This window comes from Brienomyrus brachyistius, chromosome 18 (assembly GCF_023856365.1).
Source record: "Brienomyrus brachyistius isolate T26 chromosome 18, BBRACH_0.4, whole genome shotgun sequence".
Taxonomy (NCBI): domain Eukaryota; kingdom Metazoa; phylum Chordata; class Actinopteri; order Osteoglossiformes; family Mormyridae; genus Brienomyrus; species Brienomyrus brachyistius.
The window spans coordinates 6,938,704-6,952,424 of NC_064550.1; the positions used below are offsets into that span (position 1 = coordinate 6,938,704).

Below are 13,721 nucleotides of genomic sequence, written 5' to 3' on the forward strand. Positions count from 1 at the left end.
CCCCCCTTGTGCTGTCAGTGGGAGGGTCAATGGGTGTGTGTAAGCTTAAGGAGGAGGGCTGCCCCCCTTCTCTGACCCGGAGTCCGTGATAAATAAACCCCATGAGAGAGCGGGAGGACCACGCACACGGGGATCCTGCTTCGCTGCACATTCGCACCTCCGCTTGAACTTGGCTCAACACACCTCCTTCAGACGCTCGGAGAGATCCTCCGACTCGGAGAGACACGCGTGTCGCTATATAAATCCATCCTTATAAACGCAGACTGGCACACACACACCCCACGAGCTCGGGGAGGAACACGCACACACACACGCGCGCGCGGTCTTGCAAAAAGCAAACGCTCCCTCACTCTCTCCCTGTCCTCTGTCAGTCTCTCTCTCTCTCTCTCTCTCTCTCTCTGCAAAGCGCACACACACACACACACACACACACACACACCCCTGTCTCGGCAAAGCAAGTCCCAGGGAACCAGAGGAGAGTGCAGAGATGAATGTGAGGATCTTGACGCTGGCTGTCGTCTTGCTGGTGTCTCTGCTGGTGATCGCCGCTGCCGGTAAGTCTCACTGAGGGGAATCGCCATGGGGTTTAGCTGCCGCCCCAGTGCATGTTCTCAGCTTTTACTCAAGGGTGGGGGGGGGCTGTGTGTTGGGTGTGGGGGGCGCAGGTTAGGGAAGCAATTCCAGCTGCTGACTTAGCAGCCGTTTGGCGTTTCCAGCGTTAAAACGGCACCTGTCTATTGCCGGCACTGCAGTGCTCTCCTCCTAATTGTACTGCACTTAGTTTGTCTCTCCTAACTTTGGGAGGGTATTGATTTGCCCTTTCAGAACTTGATATGGCGCGTTGGCATTATCGCGTTAAGGGCTCCAGTTTCATCCAATGGTCTCGGAAGTCGAGCACTTGCTCTATTCTTTTGATTCATTTGCCAACCCTGTCTACCTAACGGACCCCTGTAAGCAACCATGTTGGAACCACATGCGGGGGTGTTATGGCATTGATGTGGATGATGATGATGTTGATGATGCTGATGATGATGATGATGGTGAAGATGATACAACTGGCATTCAAGTGCAATCATTGGCGAATGTTTAATGCAAATAGTGTCATACAAATGTTGAGAACGTGTCTGATCAACAGTGGATATGTTGTTTGCTGTCATTTAGCATCCTAAACACCCACCTCTGCTAAATTCAGATAGCAAAAATATAGCTACATGCCCTAAAGTAGCATTCAGTGATTAGTAACCTTCTGGCAGGAGTTTCCAGTATGGCAACTTATGGGAACAAAGTACTAATGGATTGATTTATAGCTAAACTGATGCATGTGACAGTTGAGTCTGAAACCAGACGGTTCGTGGTAAATTTCCGTGAAAGTATCTCAAGACGAACACCAAGGCAGCCAATCAGTGAGCGTGTGGCTTGGGGGTAGGGGGTTCAGGTGTTGAGATACACGCTCGTTTCCACTGAACATGAAAGCACTCACGCACCGGTGCTGCCTGCTGCTCTGCTTGACATCTTCCACGGTCGAGAAACCTCGCTGCCCGAGGCGTGAGTGGGATTTGTCGCCTATCGCTCACGTTGCATTCTGGGTAACTGTGGGGCCAGCGTACTGCCACTGATGCGGCAGGGACCTTCCCGCGACCGCTGTGTCCTGCCAGGCTGCAGATGGGTCCTGAGGGGTTGCATGTCTCGGAAACACTCCGTTTTCCCAGTTTGCTATAAAACTGTGGGAAACTTCGCCAGCTGCTTGACTTGCATGCATCTTGCTTTTGTGTCTCACCACCAGTAGTGCTTGGTGGGCTGGGCAGGGGGGGTTGGGAAGGGTAGACCTGAATTATGGCATAGTAGCTGGCAGTCATGCTTGTTCATTCTCCAAAACTAGATTTTAAACCATGAGAAATAAAAATAAAAGAGGAACTCATACATTGCACATAAAGATGTTTGTAAAGGAACAGCTAAAAAACAGCTTATATTACAATTTGGAATCCTCTTTTTCTCTTTAAATGGTAAAATTTGGATGTATCCCTCTGTCTGAGATTATGCAGTCCTAATAGGATGAAACAACGCCCTTAGGAGTTCCAGCAAAAAAATAATGAACATGCCTGTAAAATGCAAGTGAGGCCTTTGAAAAACGCAGGTAACCGAGCGAGACCAAAAAAATGAAAGTTTGTTAGTGGATGAGGGATCTGACAACAGCCTGCCAGACATGCAGGCCACCGAAATAACGGAGCGAGGCCGCCGAAATAACGGGGCTCATTAAGCATGCTGCGGGCGGCCAGGGTCTCTGGCCGGGCTTTTTAGTAACCGCGCGCAGAAAGCATTAAATCGCGGCTCCTTAATGTAAACAAGGTGTTCAGGTCCAATGTGGCGATTATCGGGGCTGTAAAAAGAACATAAAGTGGCCGTGCTTCTCCAGATGGTTTACCGAAACATATGCGCGGCCGGTAGTGTCCTGAGACTGTGGTGCCTCTGCGGCGGAGTGACGGGGGGACCGGCCCCTGCGCGCCGCAAGTAGCTCACGCCGTTCAGATGCATTTTATGAATACCCTGGATTTCCTCTAAGAGTTATCAATGAAAACGTGGTGGCGATTATGGGCGACCACTGGATTAGCTAGCTGGTGATTAGCAGCTACTTCAAAGAACTGTAAACTGCAGGGGAGACTTTTTATGGATGGAACTTTCAGGGTTCCTCCTTAAGAAAAAGGGAACTTGATGCTGTGTGCTTTGGCCCTGCACTATTAACAAAGGTTGGCTTGTTGGTTAATGTCATAAGGGGACTTTAAGAAGCAGGAATATTCTCAAATGTGGTTAACAAAAGGAGTCGTGTCATTCCTTTGCTTCATTGGGCTGTTCTTACCTGAACATAGGAAGACTACACTGCATTGGCTTGCTACTGTAGACTGGAAAGATGAAATCCACCGCAAAAATGGTGTTGAGTTCTTTTTGATGCATGCAATTTAATATATTTTACCGCATAACTGTGAAGGAACCTGCCTTGAACACAGAACTGCCTTTTTGTTCCCTAAAAAATGCAAATGAGCAACGCTGTAAAGCTGTGTCACAATTTATACACAGGATCCCTCCACAGAAATTTTAACACCCTCAGACAGGAGTGTCACTAGAGATTTATTGGGGGGGGGGCTAAGCCGTCACTAGGGGGTCTGATTTTAATAAAAATGGGTGAGAACACACTATTAAAACTAATTAGTATACATTAATTTGGAGGGGGGCAAAAGTCCCGCTACAAATGCCCTAGCAACATCCCTACAACAGTCACAAATTACATGAGCTGAACACTGACTGAAATATCAAATTAGTTTAATTTATTTGTTATGGGAAATTTTGAGGTAAATGCAAGACATTAGTAGATATATGATGACATTCATAGGTGTATGCTGGCATTAGTAGGTACACGATGACATTTGTAGGTGTATGATGACATTAATAGGTATACCATGATATTCATAGGTATATGATGGCATTAGTAGGTATATGATGACATTCATCGGTATATGATGACATTAATAGGCATACGATAACATTCATAGGTGTATGATGACATTAGTAGGTATACGATGACATTCATAGATATATGATGACATTAGTAGGTATACGATGACATTCATAGGTATATGATGGCATTAGTAGGTATATGATGGCATTAGTAGGTATATGATGACATTAGTAGGTTTACGATGTCCCATTTTTTCTGGAATTTGAAACAAAGTCTTGCTGAAACAACAGAGGGGATTTCAGCCTGTTGAATAATTTGGTGTATATGGCCATCAGTGTCTCTTAATGCAATGCAGAGCTTAGCAAATAAATCAGCTTACATGGGCCCAGATGCTAGAGGAGGGGGGCGAGATGGCTGTGGGTCGAGGGGAGGGGGGGTGTGCACGTGCATGCTGAAATATTGAAGAGCCTGTAAAACTTCACAGCTGGTGGCCTCTCCCCAATTTGCAGGTGGGCGGGAGGGGAAGGCATAGGTACAAAGGAGTGTTATGGGACAGAGGGAGGGTTTCATGTCCCACTCAGCCAGCCGGCGCGGCCCCTCCACATTGGACGCTGAGTCCTGCCTCCTTCGCAGCGACTTAATCAAAGCCAGAAAGTCGGCAGGTCGTGTCACTGGTGCACGAGTCCAGCATTAAAATGATTAACTGCCCCCTTCTATGCCATAAAGTGATACATTTCCACCCACGTTTAGCCGATCCAGTTGTATTGGACATTTTTATTAAGAACTCAAGCAAGCCAGGGGAATAAATGGCAAGAGTAATTGAGTGAATGTGGCTGAGGTACTTTTATGGATCATTTAAGAGACATGGAACGGCTTACAGTCGCACTCAAACCGAACAGGTAACATTCATCAGGCTGGAAAGGACCCTGAAGAAGCCCCCCTCCCCTTTTGATCTTTTAACATGCAGGCAGTAAGAGAGGTGTGCCTGAATCATTAAAATGTATGAAATGCTCTGACCGCCACGGCACAGGTGGCGTCTGAAAGGTTAAGGGCTGTTTTCCCTTCATCAGACGCGGTGGCAGGCAGAGTTCACCTGTCGCTTTCAAAGAGCGCGTATGCTCGCTTTCCGAGCACGCTGGGGCCTTTAGGCTGATTGTCGTATCAAAGATTTAGTGCATCGTCAGACAACATCAGGGGCACCTGGGTCCTTCAGGAGCCCCTAAATTCTCACCCCAACATTTTTTCTTTCCTTTTTACTGGTAAAATCCCGGCAGAAACCTGGATGACTTTAACTACCAGGAGAAAAGTAAATGGTCGTGAATGCAAATGTGTAAACTCCCCGAATCCCCAGTGAGGTTTCTTGGTTGTGCTTCGAGAAAATTTGATAATGAGCTTGTGAGGTCCTTTCTCGCGCGTGGCTCCCTTCCAGGTATTTTTCTGCTTTCGTTTTTTTCCTTCCCTGTGCCGTGGCCGCATCACCAACCTTAGAAAGTGCACTGTGACCGCCGGCAAGCTACTGCCCTACATTCGCATGCGAGTTCCTCGCTATCCGTCATCGACAGCGGTAATTGCGTAAGAAGAGGGAGCTGCGCTCTGTTCATTCTGAGTGGCAGGACTCTGGTGAGAAGTCGAGATAATGAGCTGTACAAGCTCAAGATTGTGTCCCGACTTCCTCACTTGCCTGTGAAGACTGACAGCTTCAGAAAGTAGAGGGTGGCGCTATATAAATAAATAAATGTGCAGACACTCACTGCTGCGGGGATCCTGCTGCCGGAGAACAGCCCTCCGCCCGATTATTTCCTTTCTGATCTGGTTTCATACTTCCTGTTAGCTAGACAAACAGTTGTAAAACTGACAGGTAAAGAAAGAACAATGGATGGCAGGAAGCAGATGCCAACACGCTGAAGGAATTGGAGCACCTTAGAATGAGAGAAATCTTCCCATTTATCTTTCGATCCTTTTGATTGGTATAATATCCGTTTTTGACTATTTGCCAGTGGAAGATTCCCTCTTTATTATGACTAAATGTGACTCTATTGTTAAATCGACAGACATTCATAAAATGAGTTACTGTATATGTATTGTTTACCACAGTGAAACTATAACTGGATCACATGCTGCAATCTGAATATGCTTAAATCTAGGTTTCGAAGAAATTTGCATAAAACCAGTGCATTTAACACCTCAAGCAAAAGCGCCAGGAGAAGCACATTTAGCACAAGCGTTACCCGCATACGGGCCAAACAGGGACAAACGTGCTTAAAGATCAGAAGAACGCAGTAACAGCCGGCGACGTCCTCTTAAATCAAAGGGTCCATTTTCCCTTTATCACTCTGCAAGGAGAGACGCAAGAAGGTTCACAGGAGGGTTTAGCTGCCGCCCATAAAAGGAAGAGGATGCAGGCCAGACCAGATCAGGGTGACCATGGAAACAAGCCATCAGAACATCCCTGGACCCGACAGCGGTGCTTCAGGAGATTAAGGAGCCAAGCGGGGACTTGGACCTCACTGGCGATCACCGTCACGCAGAGATTTCAGCTACTCCCGTCTCGAAGATTTCAGCTACGAACAGAGGCTGCTGTCCACCAGATTAAATCCCCTTTAAGTCGGCTTGCCACCTGCCTGGGAAAGCAGCAGTCCATCTGAGACATTGCATAAGACATTCTTCGTATTAAAATGCTCCACCGTTCCTCTGCATTAAACGGATGACCAACAGTAACCTCTACCCACAGATTCACCCCTATCCCGACTGTACGGCAACAACGTAGCACTCCCTCACGCTGCCCGGCATCGCGATCACACTTTAACTAGGTGATTTCACACTTCAGCATTAAAGGCATTCGTTATTTCCCATGCATATGGAGCACAGACGGTTCAGCTACAGTATTAATCCCGCGGCTTTTTATGAACCTGAAATTCCCAGGTGGATGGGAAGTTACCTGTAATCAACACATGATGGGTAACATGAAGTAGAGAATTAGTGCTGGGGTGGGTTTGGGGTGTTTACTCTATAGCCTGTGATGTGATGTGATGTGGCAGGGATGGAATAGACCAGGGTCTCAAATACATTTATAAATAAATTTTATATAACTCAAACAGTAATAATTCAGTTCTAATCACTGGTATATAATCACTGTAAACTGCTCTATGGATTAAACGCACTTGCTTGGTTGTCAACCACTTTCTCTATTCAGCTCAAATGTAACTGTATATGTGCCCCACTGGGACAATAAAGGTTAACATAACGTAAATGGAGAAACCGCCACGTTAATGAATACAGTCACATACAATGTTACCATAACAAACAATATACACCAGGGGTCACCAACCGTTTTGAAACTGAGAGCTACTTCACGGGTACTGAGTCATACGAAGGGCTACCAGTTTGAAACTCCCTCCCAAACTTATCTAAACTTCATGTATAATAAACATGTTTTAAATGCTTTTTTCAGATATTGTCATTTTCAAATCTATATACATGCAAATGTGATTAAAGAAGAATAGCAATAGGATACAATCGAATTTTACACGCTGCTCACTGGTGAGTTGTGCTATTTTTAGAACAGGTCCACGGGGCGACTCACGTGGTGCTTGGGGGCATCCTGGTGCCCGCGGGTGCCATGTTGGTGACCTCTGACCTACAGTGTATAGAGATGCACCATAGTGTTGATTAAGTTACTTGAACCATAAACGCAGTGAAATGTAATGTAAGAAATGTGAAAATTACACACCTCAATAATGTTTATAGTGCTTGCGGTGTAAGCATCAAGACGGAGAAAATGAATAGGTTAGCAGGGTCATTTATATTTATTGATTTATTCATAAATAAACAGGCTATTACAGTTAATGCTAATGTTAACATAGGCCAGGCCTAATCCGTAACACCACCTTATGAAGTGTAACACGGGGCTCCCTGCTCCGTCTCTCCATCCATCTGGCCAGGACAGGTGTGTGTGGGGAGTTACAGAGGGTGAGGCAGCATTTAGCCGTAACCCCAGCAGACAAGGCAAACGGCCAAGTCCCCCACCGGCTCAGAATCATCCCAGCAGCAAAGCACCGAACGCAGAGCAGCCACGACCACGGAGGCTGCGTGGAAAGCGGGACTGTGCCTGTGCAGGGGTGGGGGGTCTGCTTAAAATCTGTGAAAACCAGGAAACATGATCCATTCCAACTGATAATATTACTCTTTTCACCCAGAACCAAGTGCCTTTCAGAGACGCTGCCATGGAAACGTGGGTTTAAAAGTCCACAAGGCAAGGGGTGGCACCTTCCGCCAAGGGTCTGCCGTTACGGGTAGGCAGCTCACTAGCAGGGCCTATGAAAGTGGCAGGCAGGCGGCTGAGAGGCAACTGAGAATGCAGGGATCGGATACTGGAGAACTATCCAATCAGGCGCGTGACAGTGGGTGTCACCATCCAATCAGGCGCGTGACAGCAGGTGTCACCACCCAATCAGCCGCGTGGCAGAGGGTGTCGCCATCTCCAGCTTTTCTTCTCAACTGAGTGAATGCTAGTGATTTTCAACGTGTTCAATTTCAGTATGTACAGAAAACTAGTCCTGTTAGGAATCCATTTGCTGCTCCATATTCCATGGGGTTTAGGCAGATTAATGCAACATCCGTGCATGAAAACGGCAAAGTGCAAACAGGTATCTACACACACATCCATATACAAATACACACAATGTCATTCATGCTCACACACATGCCACAGACACATGCTACAGACACAGACCTACAGTATGCACCAGACACAGACACATGCTACAGACACAGACCTACAGTATGCACCAGACACAGACACATGCTACAGACACAGACCTACAGTATGCACCAGACACAGACACATGCTACAGACACAGACCTACAGTATGCACCAGACACAGACACATGCTACAGACACTGACCTACAGTATGCACCAGACACAGACACATGCTACAGACACAGACCTACAGTATGCACCAGACACAGACACATGCTACAGACACATACCTACAGTATGCACCAGACACAGACACATGCTACAGACACAGACCTACAGTATGCACCAGACACAGACACATGCTACAGACACAGACCTACAGTATGCACCAGACACAGACACATGCTACAGACACAGACCTACAGTATGCACCAGACACAGACACATGCTACAGACACAGACCTACAGTATGCACCAGACACAGACACATGCTACAGACACAGACCTACAGTATGCACCAGACACAGACACATGCTACAGACACATACCTACAGTATGCACCAGACACAGACACATGCTACAGACACAGACCTACAGTATGCACCAGACACAGACACATGCTACAGACACAGACCTACAGTATGCACCAGACACAGACACATGCTACAGACACAGACCTACAGTATGCACCAGACACAGACACATGCTACAGACACAGACCTACAGTATGCACCAGACACAGACACATGCTACAGACACATACCTACAGTATGCACCAGACACAGACACATGCTACAGACACAGACCTACAGTATGCACCAGACACAGACACATGCTACAGACACAGACCTACAGTATGCACCAGACACAGACACATGCTACAGACACAGACCTACAGTATGCACCAGACACAGACACATGCTACAGGCACAGATAGATGCCATCAGCCCTGCACATTTGATTAGGCAGAGCTCAGATGAAGACAGAGGAACGAGTTGAAGTGAGATATTTTAGCCTATTAATTCCACATGTATAAAATCTCAGGTATATATTATTCTGTCATACTGAGGTAAGGTGAATTGCTGCTGGAAAAAACTACTTTTGTTCTTTTGATGTTTGCTAAAAAAACAATTTAGGATTAAAATACAAGCGGTAATGGTACATGACTGCAAATTGTGCTTTGTCTCTTAAACGATGAATTACCTCTGATTGGGACATTCTCTAAGGTGTCTAAACCACTCAAGCAAGAAATAAGCCATCGTCGTCATGCTATATTTACAATATTACATCCATTTAATTTTCCGAAGGAAAAATGCAAAGCCTATTATCACATCTCTTCACCTTTGACACAAGATGCTGAACTGTTGCCAGGATCAATTATGAGTCAGCCAGTGGCGTGTGAATAGCACTGCTGGGTCTCTCAGCGGGCACCGGGAGCCGCAGGCCTGGCTGGTGGGCCGGGCCGCCCCATGAGGGAGCTGCTCACCATGGTTACAGCAGCCACTGCATTCATTTCCACCTCATGGCAGCTGCTTGTTTACAAGGACCTCTGGTGTCACTCATCTGCCGTCTCGCCCGGGAGCGAGGGAGGTGGGGATAGGAAGTGAGCGAATGAGAGGATGGGGGTGCAGAGAAAGGGTGAAGAGCACAGCCATGGCAGGAAGGAGAGAGCCATGCTTATTATGGTCTGCTGAGATTGGCTGGTCAGGGTGGTGCTCACGCCTGTCGCTGATTAAAGCCCGGACTGGATTATTTTACATCCGAAAGCATCACAAGACAAAAGCTACATCACAGAGGCAGGTTTCCGTGGAAATGGACAGAGTATCGCTCTCCATCCAGAAACCCTTTATTAAAGTGATGGCAATCAAAACTGAACAATAACAGATCACAGCCGAGGTGCACAGCAAGAACACAATTGGCAATTATAAGTCTTCCTTTTCCATATGTCAGGGCTCTGACACTGATGATCCCAATGACACAGAGGCACATTCCAGAAATTTCTCCGTTATTAAACTTTATTTTGGGTATTACTCATAATGGACTGTGGTGTCCTTTGCTCTGGGGCAAATAGCGAAGTTTTGCCCCAAGGTCAGATGAGCAGAATGAGTCTCATGAGAAATATATCGCTATATCAGGCTCTCCCTGCTTATCCTCTGCCTGAAAACCGCAAGGTCAAAGGTCAGCCGGCACACATCAGTCACCACAAGTCTGACGGTGACAGCTGTCAATAGTGTTCGAAGATTTTACCCAGCATGTCGTTTCTGAGGCATTATGGCTGAGGTACCTTTTTTCATATTAAAAATGTTAATGTTTACATTGGATACATTATCCGTGTTGTAGAATAATATTTGGAATTTGTATTCTGGACATTTACCTTTATGAAGGACTAATTAGCAAAGCTCATCGTTTTGTCAAATAGTTTTTCATTTTTCGATAGAAATTTTAGTCCATCTAGGTTTGGGGCAGGGCAGGGGGAAGTGTAAACCGCTTTGAGACAATGTAATGTTGCACTATTCAATGCACTATTCAATGGCTGGCTACTTGCTGTTGTCGTTTAGCCAGTAAACCCAGAGAGCAAGTCTGGGGGCCGGTGTGCAGAAACTCTGAAGCCTGAGGGCCCAATGTTGGCATCAGCAGACCCAGGATTCAAACCAATGACCTTCACAAGTCCGAACCCGCTGAGCCACACAGCTTCCCCAAAAAGGCAAACGTTTGTCCACCTGGTTACTACAGAGTCAGAACAAGTGTGAGCAGGTCTCCTCGACTTCCCTCAGCTGCCTACAGCTGTTATAGATCTCAGAAGCGACACCCCCCCCCCCCCCCCCCCCGTGGAAATATTTCCTTCATCCCAAAGTGTCTGGGGGGGATTTTCACGGTAAACCCTTCAGATTAAAAAATAAAATGAGGAGAATGCATTAGAATGTGCAGATCAGCTTAATTCACTCTATTCCTTGCATAATAATGAAGGATAATATAAGGGCAATAGAGCTGGACGTCAGGCAATAGGGTGACCTGTGTGATGGGGGCATTTTGCTGCTCGTCACTGGGCCTCCAAAAATAACCAACTGTCCTGAAGAACATTCGCATAATGAACTTAACATAAATGGGAAATGTTCTTTTTTAAAAAATCCCAAGAAGGAAGATGCAAGGCATGCAAAATAAGCTACAAGGCACAAAGATGGTAGAATGCCTTCCTCCATTTTTATTTTGAGGAAAGCCTTCTACATTATTTTTTCCTCCCACATAAAGTAAGAATAGCACTGGTTCATTGTCAAGCAATTTTATGGACCTTTTGTGTGAGGATATGTGTATCCGCTTGGCTTTGGTCTTCCTGCTTGTGCTGAGTGTCGTGTCTGTCGGAATGCAGGCACACTTTCTCCAAGGACGTGGACATGCCGCTTTCTAAGACCGTGCTTAGGTCGCGATACATTGTGACTGAAGCTGCCCACATTTTTTAAAGAAGAATATAAATGATCAATCATTAGATAAAAATACCTAAGGCGGCTCAGGAAAGACAATAGGCTGCTGGTAGTATATTTCCGTTCTGTTTTAATGCAAATTCCACACTTCCGATTTGCCAGGCTGGTATTTTATCAGTTTTGCTCCTGCTTACAATACTGACTATTTAAGAAACTCTGCAGAAATGACAAGAACAATCCTGACACAAAATACAGCAAAACTCTCAAGCACCATGTGGAGGATAAGTGCTCTTCGTTCTGCCTGCATTTTAACGGCAGATAAGGTCTCCCCAGCATTAGGAGATGCAGAAGCTTAAACATCTACTGCCTGTCTGATGGAATTCTATGTCCATTAAATAATGACCAAAGCAAAGAGATAATCTACATTCCTCCCATTAATATACCTGCACAGTGACTTCAGACAGAAGCTGAATGATTATTCAAGAGGTTATTCTGCATAGGACACGCGAGCACAGAACATGGATTCTGCACATATCCGCACAGACGTCTTCTTTTAATTAAGTTTCGTGACTCATTCAGTTCTCTTCTTGCCATTTTGCTGTTAATTGCAATTGCAGTCACGGGCTCCCAAAGGGATATATATAAAAAAAAATGTTTGGTGTTTTAAGTTATTGCAAAGGTGTCACTCATTAAAAAGCCCCCGATGAGAATGTCAATGAACGTTTTAACTCAGAACAGCTCTTTTAGAACTGTCATTTGAATTTTGCTTTATCAATACTCAGCAGCAGTATCTGGGTTCTCTTTGTGCAGCCCAGTGGCGATATCTGCTGTAGTGACGCTCAACCTCAAATTATCCGTGTAAATCGGCAGGTGTTCAGCCTGCGCTACGACCGCTCTTCCCTAATCTCGTTTCTGTCCGGCAGGCCCCATGGCGACTACGGATCGGGCCAAGGAGCTAGAGAAGGAGGGCGCAGTGAGGAAAGCAGGGCAGCAAAGCCCGAGCAGGAGCAGTCCGAGCCACAAAGCTGGTGTCTGGAAGAGGAGGCGCGCTCGACCTCGCCTCTCGCACAAAGGACCCATGCCCTTCTAGAGCCGGTAAGCCTGATCTGCCTCCTCTGTGACGCCAAGACAAACCGCTGACTCTCTCTATGGGGAGCTCCGTTTGATTCAGTTTAATTCTATATAGCGTCTTTCACAACAGAGTTGCCGCAAGGTGCTTTACACGGGTGTGAGTTGTGTGATACATTAAAACGTCATTAAGCAGAATGGTGCAGAAACAGGGAAAAGGAAAGACAAAGAAAGAAAGAAAGAAAGAAAGAAAGAAAGAATGAATGAATGAATGAATGAATGAATGAAAGAAAGAAAGAATGAATGAATGAAAGAAAGAAAGAAAGAAAGAAGGAAAGAAAGAATGAATGAATGAATGAAAGAAAGAAAGAATGAATGAATGAATGAAAGAATGAATGAATGAATGAATGAATGAAAGAATGAAAGAAAGAAAGAAAGAATGAAAGAAAGAAAGAAAGAAAGAAAGAAAGAAAGAAAGAAAGAAAGAAAGAAAGAAAGAAAGAAAGAAAGTGACACTGGTGTTGCCTCAGGTCATACACATATATGTCTTATTGTCCATAACAACTGTGTTATTCTCCCTAAGTCAAACCAAGCAGAGGTCTCTCCATGTCGTGGTTCAGATGAAAAGACACACACTCATATTTCATGTCTCCCACATGACGAGCAGGCTTTTTTCGGCACAGGGGATGCCAGGTTTCTGACAGGGCTTCCCGGGAGGAAGGTTACCCAAGGCCAAGCTGCAGATTGTACTTTTTATATAATTTGATCTCATTTAAAAACATTCACCAAGAGGACGATACTTAGACAAGTGAAGTTGCACCCAGCTAGATGATGATGTATCACATATCATTTCATTTCTTCTGTGGTGGTATTTGATTTATCTTCTAGAATAAAATTTTTGGAAAGATAAATTTAATCCAAAAATCTGCATGATTATATTAAGAATAGGAATCTTGCTGTTTACAGAGCTGGAATACAAAAAAAAATGCTGGCATGTAATTTAACTACAGTCTAGTAAATGTATTTTACAAATGTGTTTATAGGGTTTCATGCTTTATATCCTATTACTGAGAATCTCTGAAT

The 13,721-nt window shown here is 45.4% G+C and overlaps 1 protein-coding gene across 1 annotated transcript; it reads left to right on the forward strand.

Annotated features, from left to right (window-relative positions):
• Positions 1-111: 111 nt before the first annotated feature.
• On the forward strand, positions 112-12,867 carry LOC125713450 (apelin-like). The gene is made up of 2 exons (XM_048984586.1): positions 112-554; positions 12,494-12,867. The coding sequence occupies exons 1-2, from the start codon at positions 488-490 to the stop codon at positions 12,658-12,660; spliced, it is 234 nt and encodes a 77-aa protein (XP_048840543.1). The 5' UTR covers positions 112-487; the 3' UTR covers positions 12,661-12,867.
• Positions 12,868-13,721: the final 854 nt, after the last annotated feature.